Consider the following 17,412-nt stretch of genomic DNA (forward strand, 5'->3'; position numbering starts at 1 on the left):
GGTTACTGAAAAGTGTTTATCCAAATATATTTCACAAGAAGTTCTGGCAGCACTTTAAATAATTCCTGAGCAGTATCGGGGCTGGTCAATGATACTCAACGGGGCTTGAGTAATAGCAGCACTCTGCCGCAATCAGCGTCTTTTTACAGATGCGCAAGTGCTGTTTATATGGGGCATTTGCCCTTATTTTTATTTTTTATTTTTGTTTAAAGCTCGGACCTAGCTCAAGAGCAGCAGAGAGCGCTGTACAGAGTGTGGGTAGCCGGCATTTGGGCTGCCATCTCTTAACAGCAGCGCAGTAGTGCGAGGTCTGCGCGTCAGTATGTGAGTCCATTGGAATTAGTTCATAGCCAGGTGTTTTGGAAAGAGCCATGTTTTGAGAGATTTGGTCTTCATTGTTCCTCCAGGCCCCACTGACGAGCCTTGATATATTCATGTGTATGCGTTTTTATTTCTGAACACAGTTTGTAAATCGTGCTGTGCCTCTCGGAAATATGTCTTAAAAACATCCGAGTGGACTGACTACAAACCCTGTCAGTCGCAGGGGCTGTGTGCCACTTTAGCAAACATGTTGACTCTAATTCAGAGAAGCAGTAAGGCCCCGACGAGCTTAGTGTGCCTTGTGTGCAGCATGTCCTGTTCTCTGTGTTCTGGTTCATGCGTATGGGGAAAAGTACAGGCTGTGTTCTCAGTCTGACTCGTTGTGCTAGTGTGAGTACTGGACGCGCTTCCAGCACGTATGCACTGGCCTCTTCACACAAAATGACCTCTGTCTACACATTGCCAGTATCACTGGCACTGCTATGTTTACCTATCTATCAGGGGTGGAAATGTAAAAAGAAACTCAGGAATGATCATAGAAGTGCAAACATTGCCTGCACTGTGCCTGCCTCATGCCTGGCTTAGATCAGGACCGGCCAGGCCCACAGAATACAGATGAATGTGGAGTGTCAGGCTATTGCACCCAAGGCTTGAAACTACTAATAGGGTCTATATATAACATACCTGTACTACAATCTAATTAGACTCTTCACAGTGTAATAATTCCAAAATAGAAAAATTGATTTAATATCCCCAATACAAATATCTGGCATTACAATGCAGCCAATGTACCAGAATCATAAATAAATGCATACAGCACTTAAAACATTACCTCCCGCCCCTAAGTGCGCAACATGTCTAGAACGACCATACATGTATGCAAAATGTATAGGAAAGACCTAACATAGTCCATGCAAATCACTTACAAACATAATTATAACAATATTAAAAGCAGGATAGAAGCAAATTCGTGAATTACCTTCCTTGCCCAGTTGTGAACAATCATTTTACTTATGGTAACTAGTTTTATTTTTTCACAGAACCACCCCCTTGTGAATAAGGGATTTGCTCCAGAAGGCGACCTTCACATCCATATTTGACTTTTCCCATGATCCAAACATAGCTGCTTGCTCACCCTTAGGTCATTGCTAACTTCTACGGTTCAGATGCCTAAGACTCATCCAAACAAGCCCTCCGCAATAGCCTCCATGATTCTTTCTTATCCTTCCTCTAGTGCATGGTTTCTCATTATATGGCCCTCAGGATGTTTTGGACTGCAACCCTCTGGACCCTTCATCATTCACTATGCTGGCTAGGGATCATGGGAGTTGAAGTCTAAAACATCTGGAGGGACACATAATGAGTAACCATGCATCTAGCGCATACTTGTTAATTCCATTCACATTGCTAGACTCCATGGGAACACATGTTGGCAATTCAGTGCCTATGACCGTGATATGAATACTGCAGTCATGTCAGCTTCTGATAATTAGATATATTATGCTTATGCTACAGTATCTTGCATATACAAATGCAAATGCTTTAGCAACACATACATGCCCATGAAGTTTGGCCATAATGCACAGTGAACTATTAGGACACATACCAAAGGGTACAGAGGCTTCTGTATGTAGATATAGGCCATCCACAATACAATTTCATGGATTATATGGATATAGCACAGGGAACTGTGCATTGACCTTCTATAAACCAATTTGAATGCTCAAAATGCAGTCTATTGCCATTGAAGTTTTCTCAGGCAATAATTGGGGGATGGACATAATCCTGCAATAATGACCCCTCCCTTAGTCTACAAGACTAAACTATATCATGGTAAGATTTTCAAGAGTGGAATGTAAAGAAAATGAAGGATGAGAACCTGCTGCATATATATCACTCATTCAGGCCCATTTCATACAACTCTCTTCCGAAATATCTTCCTTCTTGAGCCCTTTGCTCAGCTACCTCCAACTCTCTGAGGGTCAGACTCTTCTCCAGGCAGAGAGTGGGGGGTAGATCTCTCTCCTCTGCAGGTGCCTCCCTCTGGAATGGCCTCCCTACCCTTATCAGACTTGAGTCGGGCCACCTGAAGTTCCGGAAACAGCGTAAGACCCTCCTTTTCTCCTCTGCCTTCTCTCTCTCGCTCCCTTGCTAACTTACATGTCTGCTGCGCCGGCTGGTTGCTTCGTTTCCCTCAGAGTCTCACAGGGTACCAAGCTCCTCCACGGCCAGTCTTCCTTGCACTGCCTCCTGGCCTACTGCGCACTTAGGGGCTGTAACTGTAAACCCTACAGCCCCCTGGACCTTGCTTCCTGTGCGTATCTAGAGCCGCACTGCCCTGCCTGCACTTACTCAGTACCACACTGACCTGGCTGCACTTCCCTCTTCCCTCTCCCTTGCACTTTCCCCTCTCCTTCCCCTTGTGCTTCTTTTGTCGTCCTTGCACAATCCGAATGACACAAGGCCTAGTGGGATCGTTTGTCTTGTCTTCCCTATTTCTTCCCTCCCTTGTCTTGTGGTGCCTAGAAACACTTGTGCACAGGCACATTATAAATGCCATATCATATCATATATCATACATGCATCATCCAATCACAGTTTAGCAATATCCTACTGATTTGCATGATTCTTGCCTCTTCTTAGATATCAGCCTATTGAAGCCATTTCTCGAAAGCAGGTATGATTGTGTACATGCTGTGTTATGTTAATGAGCTTTTAAACTCTGCAAAGCATTGCCGTAGTGTTCTTACAAGACCTGGGCTTGTCCAAAGTGTGCCATATTTTGCCCCTGCCATGATCAACCAGACCATGGTCTGAAGGGGAAGGGAAAAGGGTAAATGGCGAGACTGCATGAACAAGCAGTAGGTACAAACAGCTTGGAACTGTGGGAAGGGGTGCAGGAGAGGAGTTAGTGACTGTGGTATTAGGGGTGCATGTGCAGGAATATATAATGGATCCAAGCGGGAAGCTGATTGGAAAGAGGCAAATACTACCGGGCCGTGGAAACAAGTATTTTTCCCAAAAGGCACTTTTTAATACTTGCTTGATACAACTGTAGTTGGTGCGTGGCATGGCGGTTACGAAGAGGGTGACAGAGGGACAAACAGCCCCAGGTTTTGCTAGGCAGGGACGGCCTCGCGATTGGCCAGGTTTTGCTGGGCAGGGACGGCCTCGCGATTGGCCAGGTTTTGCTGGGCAGGGACGGCCTCGCGATTGGCCAGGTTTTGCTGGGCAGGGACGGCCTCGTGATTGGGGTGTCCCCCCCACCGCTCTATGTTGCAAGTCATACTGAAATGCACAACACACACATAGGCCCTGATTCATGGAATTATTTGCGTGTAAAATGGGGATTTTGCGTGTCATTCTGCCTGCAACTCCCTGTTTGACTAATGGCCATTTGCAGGCAGAATGGCAGGCAAATCCCCGTTTTACACGCAAATAATTCCATGAATCAGGTCCATAGTACTCTATATATGTGCGCTTTGCTGCACCCAAGTTACCGTGAGTCTGGCGTCCACACCTTAGAGCCATTAGCACCTCGTAAACCTCAATCAGGGTCAAGTCCTGATAATGTATAGTGTGCTGATGAGGCTATAACAAACAGGTTCAGAACAGATCAATTGAACCTATGAATCCACTCAGGGTTCACAGTAGTACACCCAGTTTGTGCATTCACTATAGCACAAACTTTCTAGCATTTTCATCTTTCTCTGGGGAATATAGTCATCAAATGCAATAATTAAAGTTGAAATGAATAGTTATAAGTTTCAGTGCCATCATGGTGGAGGAGATAGCTCAGTGAGTTCAGCACTTGTCTGCAGATATCTGTGTTCATGTGCTGTACCACAGTACACTATACTGCTTTCCTCTTGCTGAGGTTAATGTGTGTGCACATGCTTTCTGGTGATAGTAAAACACTGGTTATATGAACTAAAATAACATCATCATAGTGCAGGTCTACTTATCTTATCAATGAAAAGCATAATACTTAGGTCGAGAGAGGTGGTTAGTTGGTCAAATTAGAGACAGTGAAACCAACGTGCATAGTCAAGGGTCCAGGTTTTACCAACAGAGAAAACAGTGATCCTAGACGGATCATCTTCACTGATTGTATAGTACTGGGCTGTCTTGGGTGTAAAGGTTTGCCTTCTCTCAATCTGGCTGAATTATTCAGACCATTCCCTGCACTGTCCTTACATCTAGGCCATTTGAGTAGACTGAGTCCATAGCAGTAGAGTCCGGGCCAAATGTAAAAGGCTTCTATTGAGCTTATACAACACAATCTCTTTGCTTTCTGTAGAATTTTAAATGTTCTTTATGTCATGAATCACAATCTTAAGTCTGGGCCAACAAGGACTATAAGCAGTTGGCATTATAACTCAGTCTTTTGTGGGTGTAGTCACATGTCCTTCATATTATTTTAGTGCCCATTCAAATGTTGCACACCAAAAAGTCATGCTCACTCATGGCAACACCACCTGAAAACCATGGCCCTCTTCTAATGTCAGTCTATGTTCGTATATGTGCACCTTGCTGGTAACCTCTAACCTATATCCACTATGGATGCTAGTATGGACGCTGCCATATCTGTTGCTTCCAATCTGCCTCCTATATCCATGCTTGTGTCTTCGTACACTCCATGAGGCAGCTACTCTGAGTTCTGCATCTCTTATGGGGTATGTGTATCATTTTCATGTGGATACTGATCTGTGTGTATACTACAGGTGGTATATCCTCCCTCCAGCTATCCTCCCTCCAGTGAAGGGAGGATAACTCAGTGGCAACACGTGGGTCTTGGAAGCAAGAACACGCTGAGCAACACTGGTTCGACTCTGACCTTGGGAATAAAGCGTGTTATAAATACCTGCACTTGCACGATCCAAATGTACAAGGCCTAGTAGGATCATTCCCCTTGCTCTGTTGCGCCTTGAGATACACACGTGTATTGGTGCATTACAAATGAACAATAAAATAAATAAATATTTTCCTTGTGGCTGCTACTGTTGAAATGTGACCTGTACCGTTGCTAAAACACAACTACCGGCATCATTTGTGCTAATGTTGCCCTTGAAATGCCCCTTGGATATTATTCTGATTCTTGTAAAGATAAAAGGTGTTTTGGGACTTTAAGTGAGATTTCATCCTTATTTTAATGACTGCCATGGAAGGATTTCAAGCTATGGGTTGTGAGTGGGATGAATGGGGTGGCAAACACGATGCCTGCATTGTGTTAATTTTGGAGTGGCCCAAATGTCTCTGGAGATCAAGATGGCCCTTTGCAAACAGTGTATTTTGCAGCACCTTTTTGTCTCCATACAGGGTATTGCATGTCTAAGTTTCTATGTGGGAATAATTCCTGTGGTTCATGCCCACCAGGTGTAAGAGTGTAGTGGGAGGATAGCTCAGTGGCAACGTGCTCGCCTTGGAAGCAAGACGACACAGCACATCACAGGTTCAATCCCCAGGTGCAGACGACACAGCACATCACAGGTTCAATCCCCGGGTCCACGCTTAGAAACCTCTGGGTATTAAGCGCGTTATAAGTAACCTATCATATCATATCAATGAGAGGGAGGGCTGTAGGGGCACGGCCATATTCCTTTTCGTCACAATCGATTCTGTGTTGAGTGGAACCCAAAAAGTTGTCCCTCTGCATTCTTCTTTCCCATCGGTCTCTGCCCAAGCCCCCTCTTTAGCTCTGCCCTCCCTTTCCCTGACCTCAATCTCTACTCTCTCTGATATTGACACCTCTGCTCTTGTTGCTGGTGCCCATCCTACCGCTTCCCAACTTGACCTCTTCCCTCATCTCTGATTCCCTAAGTCTATCCTCATCTCATTCCTTATCTGACTTCCCTTATTAATTCCTCCCTCTCGAATTCTCTTTTGCCCTCTGCATTTAAACATGCTCTTATCCTACCCATCTTAAAAGGCCATATCTTGACCCTTCGGCCCCCACTAAGTTCCACCCTGTGTCTCTTCTCCCTTTCCTCTCTAAACCTCTGTCTGCTGCCTATTCCCAGATATCCTCTTTCCTCAATCTTCACTCACTTCTTCCCCCACTTTAATCTGGTTTTCGTCCATCCCACTCAACCGAGACTGCTCTTCTGCATGAATCCAACTATCTCCTCTCTGCTCGCTGCTCCAAGCTCTCCTCTGTTCTTATCCTTCTCGATCTTTCTGTAGCTTTCGACTCTGTTAACTGCACGGTTCTTCACTCTACTCTCACTTCTTTGGGTATCTCTGGTTCTGTTCTCAAATGGTTTCACTCTTATTTATCTAACGGTTCCTTCTCTGTCACTTGCGCTGGTAAGACCTCTGTTCCTTAACTCCTATGTTACAGTGTCCCACCAGGTTCCATCCTGGGGCCTCTGTTATTCTCCCTCTGCACTCTTCCCATTTCTGCTCTCATTGCTTCTTTTTTTTAAAAAAAATATGTTTTATGTTTTGTAATACAACAGAACAAAGACAGCATACACGACATTAGAAACTAGTAATAATAGCACCACAGGTACATAGGTTATCCAACACAAGGCAATTCATACTTTAACATAACTCATTCTCGCCCATTTCCAGCTCTACCCCCATCAATCAGCCAAGCAGTTGCCCCCATCTTATGAGCTATCAGGAGAACTCTGTGACCAAGCGATTAAGTATGTTTTATTGGGGGCTCAAATATTCTAGGGTCTGGCATTCCCAGGCACCATATCCCTACAGTCTGCCTCCATATCATAGCAGCATGCTATATCCAGCAGCTCCTTGAGGGTGGAGGACCCCTACCCCATACCACTGCAACTCGTCTCTTGGGTAAAGTCAGTACAACTCTGTCAGCCCCCTCAGATGCCCTGGTGCTCCCCTTGTGTAACCCAAGAGTGCCACCAGCAGGGAAACCTCCAAAATCTCTTGAATCCTCTGATATGTCTCCGCCCAAAATTTCGCCACAGTGCACACTCCCAAGCCAAATGCAAAAAGGTGGCCCGCGTCTGAGCACAGCGTTCACACCCCTCCACCACATCTGGGAAAAGCTTGTGCAGCGCTTCCGGTGTATAGTATATTTGGTGCAGATATTTAAAATTAAGGAGTTTATAGTGACTGTTAAAGGAAACCTGTCTGGTTTGTGTACAACAGAACCTCGTCTGGGATCGGTGGGCCTGCAGACTTCTCCCCTTTACAGTGTGCCATCTTGGACCACCATGCCGTCTTGTATGTTATTTTCTCTATTATTTTGGCATATGTGTGCAAAACCAGCCTTCCCTCCCCTTGCGCATCAATGGTCAAATGCAGCAGGTGTGTGGTCTCAGGTTGGGCAGGGAATGTGCTGAATAGCCCCTTCCACCGCATTACATGTCCTGAAGTAGAGAAAGATATCCAATGCCGACTTACTCCCCAGTTCCTTGAAATTGTCGAGGGCAATGAACTGACTGCTAGGAAAGATATCCTGAAGCCTAGTTTAGCCCAACTTCCCCATACATTGCACATAAACTCTTTCAGTAGTTAGTGAGATTGCAGGTATATTGGCTATGGGAAGCAATAGAGAATAAAATGGTAATTCCCCCAGTTTATGAGCTATTGACCAGGCAATACATGTGCAGTCCACTATATTTCTCACCTTAGCAGACCAGGCCGGTGACACAAGGATGGTTGCTCTCAGGAGCGTTAGGTCCGCTATAGCTCTATCTATCTGGACATGAGGTATGTCCTGATTTGGAGAATGCCAGTAGGATAAAAAAGTGCTAGGTGATAGGGCTCAAAATCGTGGACAACCCCCTCTCCACACCCTGTCAAGTGGTGTAACCAGTTTCCCCCAGCACGCCCGGGCCCACTTGTCTGCCCGTTTAAAGGTAGTTATCATGCTTTTCAATTTTTGAACTTTATTTATAAGACAGTCACTAAGTTGGCAGGGCACAGGGCCAGATGCATACATTGCTTACAGTGAAAACAGAATCATGGGCCCAGAGAGCAACTACTTCAGTCGACGACATGAAACAAATCATTATAACATGTTGCAGTTCAAAGTTCAAACCTCAACTGGGGCACCTATATCGCTGCCGTCCCTCCACGTTGAAATATCAGAATCAGCAACCACTAAAAATCGCTTGAGCGAATCATAAATGTCGTTAGGTCAGCTCCTGGATGGAGCAGTCCGTACATAATTCTCCTCACGCTCATTGACACCGATCAGAGACCGCAGCCATTCAGCACTGCTAGGGGAATGTCTCAATTTCCAGGACTTCAGTATCATCTTATAGCCACTGCGCTAGCCACATTGAACAGCCACCTGGCAGTTACAGGCATCTTCCCTTTGCCCGCAAGTAGGTACTTAATCGGTGAAAGGGTTAGAGGAATATGTAACATGGATTCAAGTATCTTTGCAACATCTCTCCAAAACTCCAGCACAGCAGGGCAGGCCCAGTACATATAAAATGGGTCTGCTTGCCAATGACCACATTTGACACAACTGGCATAGGCATCCGGGCAAAACCTAGTCAGCCTATCAGGCGTATAATGTAGATCGTAAAACATTTTAAATTGTATCAGCCAGAGGCCAGCATTCAGTGAAACAGTTCTAGTCAGTTGGCAGCACGTTCACCAATGTTCATCTCCCAATTCAATACCAAATCCCTTTTTCATGACTCCATCAATCCATTTCTGGTGCACTTTTTCCATTGTAGCATACTATATAGTGAAGACACCGCATGACTTGTCATATCTGCTACAACTATTGAGCTGATGCATTCATGTGTCTCCGGCTCATTTTTGAAGGAAGGCCATTTCCGCCAGAACGCGGCATGCACTCTGTAGTATTGCAGCAGCCGGAGGGCGCCAACTCCCAAGTGCCGAGACAAATCTCCTAACAACACAAATTTGCCCCTGGAAACATATCCCCAAGTGTCAATTGCCCATCAGGGTCCCATGCCTTTCTGATTTCCCTGTCCAATGTAGATGCTAGCCCCGGAAAGTCCCAAAGCAGGATTGCCTTATGGTAAGGTGTTAGGATCTGAAATTTGCCAAAGATCCTTGACCAGGAGTTGACTGTGCCCCAAGGCCCCCATACTCATAAGGCTCATTCATCTAGTGACCAACGTCTTAACTCTAGTGAAGAAAGCCCTACCCAGCCAAAGAGTAACAGTGCTGAAACAATAAAGCAACTTGGGAAGGATGATCATCTTAAGTAGTGAGAACCGTCCATACAGGGAGATTGGGAGACCAGCCCACACTGTCAGCTTCACTGCCAGCTTCTGCAAGTATAGCTCATGGTTTTCCATATATAATGCCTGATGGTCTCTGGAGACCACAATTCCCAAGTACCTACATTTCAAAGGGGGCCAGTGAAAGTCTCCCAGATCCTCAGATTGCCCAGTGGCCGGTGTTAAAGGGAATAAATGTGACTTAGTGTCATTGATCTTATATCCCGAGAATGTCGTGAACATATGCATGTCCTGCACAATAGGGCCCAGGTTCCGATCTGGGTCTCGGACAAACAGAAGCGAGTCTTCTGCATATTACGAGATGATCTGGGGTGGTCCTGCAATTTTTATCCCTCTATGTCCATGAGCAGCCTGTACCAATGCAGTCAACGGCTCATTCATGAGTGCGAATAGCAGGGGAGAAAGCAGGCAACACAGCCTAGTACCACAGCGCAATGTGAAGGGGGCCAAAAGTGTCTTGTTAGTGCAGACTCTGGCCAGCGGATTAGGGAAGAGCAGCTGGACGCACCATGAGAAGAAAGCGGCCACCCCAAAACGGGAGAGAGTTGTCACCATGAAACCAAATCGAAGACCTTCTCTGCATCTAATGAGGCCGCAACCGCGGTGGCCTTTGGATCAATCTGAGATAACGCACAGAAAGGCTGATGCAAGTTCATGGCCATGGATCTCATAGGGAAGAATCCAGACTGGTCCTGATGCACTAACTCTCCCATAAATGGAAGAAGGCGTGTGGCCAATATGTTTGCAAAGACCTTGATATGATATGGCACGTATCACGCACCTGTACACAAGTGTTGCTAGGTGCGAGACCTTAGCGTCAGTGTTAATTAATGACAGAGGCCTATATGTGGCTATGTCATGTAGGGGTCTGCAGGGCTTCAGCTGAATGGATATAACCACCTAATGCATGGACCGGGGTAGTTCTCCCTTCTCAAGAGATTCCTCTCACACCCGCAACAATCTCGGGACCAAGTCCTACTGAAAAGTTTCATAAAGCTCTATCCCCAAGCCATCAGCCTCAAGGGCTTTACCAGATGAGTGCCTTCACAGCTTCAACTATTTCTTTCACTGCAATAGGCCGATCCAATACTGAGGCAGCCTCCTGTGGCAACACAGTCAGTCGAATGCTGGCCAGGTGCGTTCTCCAACACCCTCAGCCAGCACTCAACATCGTGCAATTCACACATAATACTCCCAAGTGACCCCAAGGAAGTTTACATAAGCACCCCCCTCATCCAAACCTTAAACGTCTGCCACAGAGCGGCGTGCAGCTGCAGAGACCTTTCAATAAGGGCAAAGAATGCAGTAATATCACCCTTTTGGGTTTCAACAAGGTTTGTGTCCTGAAGCATGGCAGACCATTCACCAGAGTGGGTGAGGTCTTGCGATATCCTCCAGCAATAACAACAGCAACACTGGGGAATGATCAGACAATGTAGGGGGGTGTATAGCACAGCCCTTAACCATCGTCATCAAGCCTGGGAAGAGCAACCACAAATCTATACATGATCAAGAATCATGTACTGAGGAGTAATATGCATATTCCCAGGCTTGAGGGTGTATGTGATGCCAGGCATTCACCAATGGCAAATACAACATTAACTGATGCAGAGTCTGCACAGCCCTAGTCAGAGCCCTGGGAGCGCCCGTTGTCCTGTCCAGGTCGGAGTCTAAAATTGTGTTAAAGTCCCCTCCCCATATTATTATGGCCCCTTCAGTGTTAATCAGTTCCTGGGAAATGTGTTGGTAAAATTCAGAGTCGTCCATGTTCAGGCCATATGTTTTAACCAGGATAAGCATGCGCTCCACAGATATCCCCAGACTATAACATAGTGACCCAGGGAGTCTGCCACACTCCTGGCTACCCGTAGGCCCAAAGAGTGGTGTATAAGCGTAAGTACCCTCCTGGATTGTGAAGAATAATCTATGTAATACTGCAAAGAGCTCCACCTGCGTGCAAAGGCGTCATGAAGTCTCCCCATCGCATGTGTTTCTTACAACATAATTATTTTAGGACCATGCCGCTCGATAGACGAGAGAACCTTTCAGGCCTTAACCGGATTGCTCAAACCACAGATGTTCCATTTGAAAAGTGACAGCGGGAGCCCCTGCCCGCTCGCTCCACTATGAGATGTTGCCCTGCGTTGGGTCGAAAGCCCTCCAGGTCCACCCCCTGCACCCAACTGCCCTAAAAATGACTGTCAAATGTTTAAATTTTAAACATTTCCCCCTACCCCACCACCACCACCCGCACCATCCACCCCAACATGACAGTGTACGCCCAATGACCTTAATTATGTTTTCCCAGGGAGCACACTGCAAACACCAGCCATAACTGTAGTTGTTGAAGTGTTCAGCAATGCGTCCAATGTGGCACACCATATCAGACACAGCAGTGTACATGTCAATCCACCAAAGCAGCTTGCGCCGTGGTTAAGACCAGACCCTTCCGGCCAGAGCTCAGACACCGATCCATCAGAACTGGTACGGACCTCTCAATGTATGCTGCCGCCTCCTCAGGGGATTCAAAAAAGTGAGCTCTGCCCCCATGCTGGATTCTCAGCTTGGCTGGATGCATGATGGCGTATTGGACCTGTCTTGCTTGTAGCAGGTGCTTCATCTGTATGAAGGACCTCCTCACTGGCTGAACTCCAGGCAAAAAATCCGAGTAGATATGAATCTGTGCCGAATCGTATTGAAGGGTTCCCTTTTCCCTTGCCAGTTTAAGGACTTGGTCACAATTGCGATAGTTGAACAATCTGGTGATTGTTGTGTGTGGGTGGCGATTGGTGTGCCCTCTCTACCAGAAACTGTGCCAAAAACTTTGCCTCCCAAAAAATGGACTGGAGGATATCTTCCACAAATGACTCCATTGGACCATGGACTGTTTTCTCAGGAACCACCGCTATTTGGATGTTGTTTCGGCGGGAGCGACTCCAGATACGTGCACTTTGAGCGCACCTCCTTGAGCTCCTTCCTGAATACTTGTAGTTCCTGGTCATGCCTCCCCACTGGGTCTTCCAAATCTCCCACATGTGTTTCAGCCGCGGTGATGCGCCCACTTCCCTTATCAAGCTTTGTTTTAAGCGAATGAGTAGTGGACACTATGTCATCCAATTTTGTGTGAACGGACTCATTGTCGCCATGTAGCGGTCCATATTGGGAGTTTTCGAGGGGCCCTCACTGATGTCGTCCGTTGGAGCGTCGCGAGGTGTAGTCTCCCTGCGGGTGTGTCACCTTCACAGATAAATGAGCTCAAGTTTCAGTCCATTAGTGGCCCTCTCCAGACCACAGAACGTCCACAGACCATATGTGGCCAGTGTGGGTGAGAGACCAGTCCAGTCGCTACTTTAATATCCAGTATCAGCAGGAATCACAGGCAGGCCACCCTCCCTGTGGTCTATATGGCCACAGATGCGAGCAGAACGCCCGGAGCTTCCCTTATGAGCGCTGCTCTGTATCACATCCCAGAGCTTCACAGGCACGGCCAGCGGTGTCGCAGCCGCAGCTGCCCGCACTACCGCCTATGCCCTTCAAATGCAACATGGCGGCCGTGCTCACTTTCCAAGGGCCGCTGCTCCTGCGCGTGCTTATGCCATGTAGGATGGCACAGCACTCCACCCGGCTCCTCTGTTATCCACCCCCACCTTCAACCTGCTCCTGCTCACCGCTGCAGCGCCATCACACTGGGCCGGAGCAGGTACGGCACAGCGAAATGTTCCAACACGGATTGCCGCCGACTCCGGAGGAATCGCAACACCAAACGTCACAATATTTTCCCCTTGCGTGCCGTGTCGATCCAGACTGGTAAGCCTCTGCCCTCCACTGTGCATGTAGCTTAGGATGTATGCTGTAAGGATCTTGTGAGACGCAGAGCTGTTGTTTTAGACAGCCATACTTGTTGCAGCTCAGCAGCGCCCCCTGCTCTCATTGATTCTCATAAACTGTAATTCCATCTCTACGTGGACGATACCCAAATCGTTTTCTCCTTTTCTTCCTTTTTCGGAGTCTTTACACTCAACTGTTTCTAACTGTCTATTGCTGTCCAAGCCTGGATGTCTTCCCACTTTCTGCACCTTAATCCATTGAACCCTGGGGTCTTATTTTTCCCTGCTACGTCCATTCCTCCCCACATTATCTTTCTTTTCCTTCTTCCCTCCTCACTTTATCTGCTGGTAACGTGGGTGTCACCTTTGGTCACAATCTTTCCTTTTCCCTCCATATTTCTAACATAGTTCTTATTAAACAGCTGTCGCGCACGCCCCTACCTTTCCTTTCAGGCAGCCAACTCCTTATTACTTCTATGACTTTCTCCTATATTGATTATCGTTCTGCCCTTCTGCTTGGCCTTCCTGCTTCTCATTTGGCCCCCCTCCGTTCTGTCTTTAACTCATTTACTCGTCTTATTTTTCCCTCCTTCCCCAATCAGCTATTTCCTCCCCTCTTCTCTCCGTGTCTTCTCTTTCACTTTCTTTCTATTGTCTTCAAGTGCATCCATGGTCTCGCCCCTATATTTCCGTATTTGCATCGCTTTGTTCTCCCAATCACATGTTGCGCTCCCAGAACCACTTCCTTCTTTCTGTCCCAAAGCCCCCACGTGCCTCTTCTTGGTTCCGATCCTGCACCCTCCTCGCCCCCAAGCACTGGAACTCACTCCCTCTTTCTATTTGTTCCTCTACTTCCCTACATAGTTTTCAATCTAATCTCAGATCTCGCCTCCTAGCCGCTCTTTCCAACAACTGAGCTTCATCCCCCAGTACTACGGCTTATTCTTTAGAATGTACTGCTTCACCCGAGTGTACTGTTTTTATCGTATTGTTCGGTGCTTTGGTGAAAGAGCTGTACACATAAAATACAAGATACAAATAAAATACAAATATAAACAGTGGATGAAGGGAGGGAACAACTCTGGAGAAACATCACTGCTCAGAAGCACAATCTTTCCTGTAATCTTTCAAAGTTGTGTCATGTACATGGAGTATCCATTTAATATGGAATTGGGGTGGGGGGGCAGTGATCTTATAGGAAATGCAGACCCCTGCACTGGTCTGTTTTTCAAAAAGTCTGTTTTCTTCCTGCTGCCGTGTACAAGGTTTCAGTGGGACAAGCTCACAGGTTTCCATATGTGGAGGCAAGAGAGGTGGCTGAACCCCTGTTGGTATTGGCAAGAATCCATAGAGAAACATGGCTTTGTTTTCTTTTATTTGTTGCTGTTCTAAAGGAAATGTAGGTTTTTCCACACACAGGGGCGTTGCTAGGGGGGGCTAAGGGGGCTGTAGCCCCTGATCTTTTGGTTGTAGCCCCGGATAGAATCTCGGGAGCTACAGCCAAAAGACTAGCTAGCCCCCAGTCCCAACAGTTCCGACATCAGCTTAGCCCCAGGTCTTTTCCAGACCTAGCAACTCCCCTGTCAACACATAAAATAAAAGGGAGAGTCCTCGTGCCTCCCAATGGTTGAGCTGCTGGGCCAGTGCCAACAATAGCGAGGAGGCCTCACCAAATAGTTTGTGGTTGTGTGGTGTGCCTGAGATTGTGAACAATGGATGCATGTGATCACTTTTTGAGCCAGATTATGAAGGATATCCTGAATTGAGAAAGCCACTCGGTTGGAAAGGGTATGCTAAAACACTGTGCCTAGTGAAACGGTCTTGTTTCTTGTTTTGAACAGACAGGTGTGGCGTTGAGCCGAAAACAAGGGACAACTGCGGCCCTGCAGGAATCACTGCGGAGCAGTGCACGGCGAAAGGATGCTGCTTCGACTCCAGCAAACCTGACACCATCTGGTGCTTCTACCCTCTGCAAGTGCAGGGTAAAGTCTTGCCAAGGAAATACTTTGCACAACAGAACTGGAGTGAAAGGGCTGGTGATGAGCTCTGAGTGGTCAGGGTGTTATATTTAAATTATACATAAATACAATGTCGAAGTTCGCTTGGCACTCACGGGGGGAGAGGATTGGCATTGTGTTAGTCCAGTTTAAAATCCAAGTTTTGATGCCATTTATTGGACTAACAAAATATTATGCCGAGATGGTAGTTCAATAAGCTCTTGAAGTCCCAGAGACATCTTAAAGATATGGTGGTCACAAGGCAAATGGGCAACAAAAGAAAACTTGCGCTGGCCATACGAAAAGTGATGTGCACAGCAATGCACAAGCACAGCGCGCATGCGCACCGTCACGCGCACACACAGTGTGGCTTGTAGACTTTTGATGACATGTATCATCCGTTTGGCCTTACAGCATGCACACCCCATGCTTGGGAATTTCAATCTTACCTTTAGTCTTCAGGGGGAAAGTTACAGAAACTTTGTAATTGTGCAATAGCATAAGGGCAAAATTACCATAGTGAAAAAACTATTTCCACCCATTTTTGCTCCATGGGGGATATGGTCCTAGTGGTGTTAGTACTGGAGAAACGTTGCCTCTTGCAAAAATGCATCAAAAGCAAAAGGGTGATATTACTCAAAATGTACATCGGTGCAAGTGCAATGAACAATTGTGCCGAAATTCTTTGAAGTCATTTTTGCACCAGGGCACGGGACGAGGTTTAGGAAGAAGGTTTCTCTGGTGGAAAAATGCCTTGAGGGAATAACTCTTTATACCAGCGCTATTTTGGCGTTGGTGCTAATTGCACCTGGAATGGTCGGAGATTATGGGCCTCATCACGAGTCTGGCAGTAACCCTTAAATGCGGCGGTAGCAATATTACCGCTGCATTTAAGGGTCCGCCAGATCATGGCTTTGGCGGATTTCCCCCTCTGAGCTGGGGGGAAATCTGCGGCAAAATTGCCGATTTTCGGCGCCATTACCGCGGGTGGGAAATCCGCCGGCGGTAATAGCGCAAATTTTCCCCATTGGGCCCAATGGGGAATGAGGAATTCCCGAATGGGCCCAATGGATGAATGGGCAATAACCCTTCCGCCAGACCCGTGATCCGGCGCTAATAGCGCCGGGGTTACCGCCCAACTCGTGATGAGGCCCTATCTGTAATACACCCATTTTTCGAATGGGGACATTAATAGTGTCAATAACCTGTGAAATAGCACTTGCACCAGTGCAAAGTTCCATGATACGGCCCCAGGAATCTACAAATCCTCATACATGTCCAACATATATTATAGATATGTGTACCATAGTAATTAGTGATTTGTTCAAATGGTCGTATTAAGCAGTACACACTTCCTCACTGCCATCTGAGAGCACTTAAAGACAGAGAGAAGTGTGGAGTCAGGAAGCAGAGGCCTGGTCATGGTAAAAGAGAGGTGTGCAAGAGAAAAGGAAAATGCTGGCTATGCTTTCAGAGGGCATTGTCCTTTGGGTGCAGCAGTGAAGGAGAAGGCCTGGGGGCGGGACTATCCACCAGGGCAGGGCGTGGCCTGTCTGAGCCATCTGCCCAGCGGGAAGCATGGCCTTGGCTGCAAGCAGCATCAGTGAGGATGCTCGAGAACGGATTTCACATAAAAGAGGCGATTCTTCAGGCTCCTCCGGAACTGGAGAAGCGAGACCATTGCAGAGGGAAGAGGAGAGTTCTTCAACCTTAGCGCCGGTATTTCGGCAGCTGGATGGAACAAAGCGTTTTGGCTGTGATTTGTGGACGGAGGAATTTGGATAGGTAGCCCAAAGTGGGGCCAAGTAAGGATTTAAGAAAAAGGCATTGAGACCGGAAATGTGATCGCTATTCAATTGGGAGCCAGTGCAGCATCATCAAGGCTAGCGTTAAGGGGAATTTGGAGCCAGTGCAGCAACATCAAGGCTAGCATTAAGGGGAATTGGGAGCCAGTGCAGCATCATCAAGGCTAGCGTTAAGGTGAATTGGGAGCCAGTGCAGCAACATCAAGGCTAGTGTTAAGGGGAATTGGGAGCCAATGCAGCAACATCAAGGCTAGTG

At 47.0% G+C, this 17,412-nt stretch overlaps 1 protein-coding gene across 1 annotated transcript in view; it reads left to right on the top strand.

Moving 5' to 3' along the window:
* The window catches only part of LOC138525801 (putative gastrointestinal growth factor xP4), an 89,758-nt gene that overhangs the window by 11,082 nt on the left and 61,264 nt on the right, over positions 1–17,412 (top strand). Inside the window, exon 2 of the mRNA XM_069636015.1 lies at positions 15,196–15,336. Within this exon, the coding sequence (XP_069492116.1) occupies positions 15,196–15,336 (141 nt within the window). The remainder of the gene's footprint in view (positions 1–15,195; positions 15,337–17,412) is intronic.

This window comes from Ambystoma mexicanum, chromosome 7p (genome assembly GCF_040938575.1).
Source record: "Ambystoma mexicanum isolate Mex_15411 chromosome 7p, UKY_AmexF1_1, whole genome shotgun sequence".
Classification (NCBI taxonomy): Eukaryota; Metazoa; Chordata; class Amphibia; order Caudata; family Ambystomatidae; genus Ambystoma; species Ambystoma mexicanum.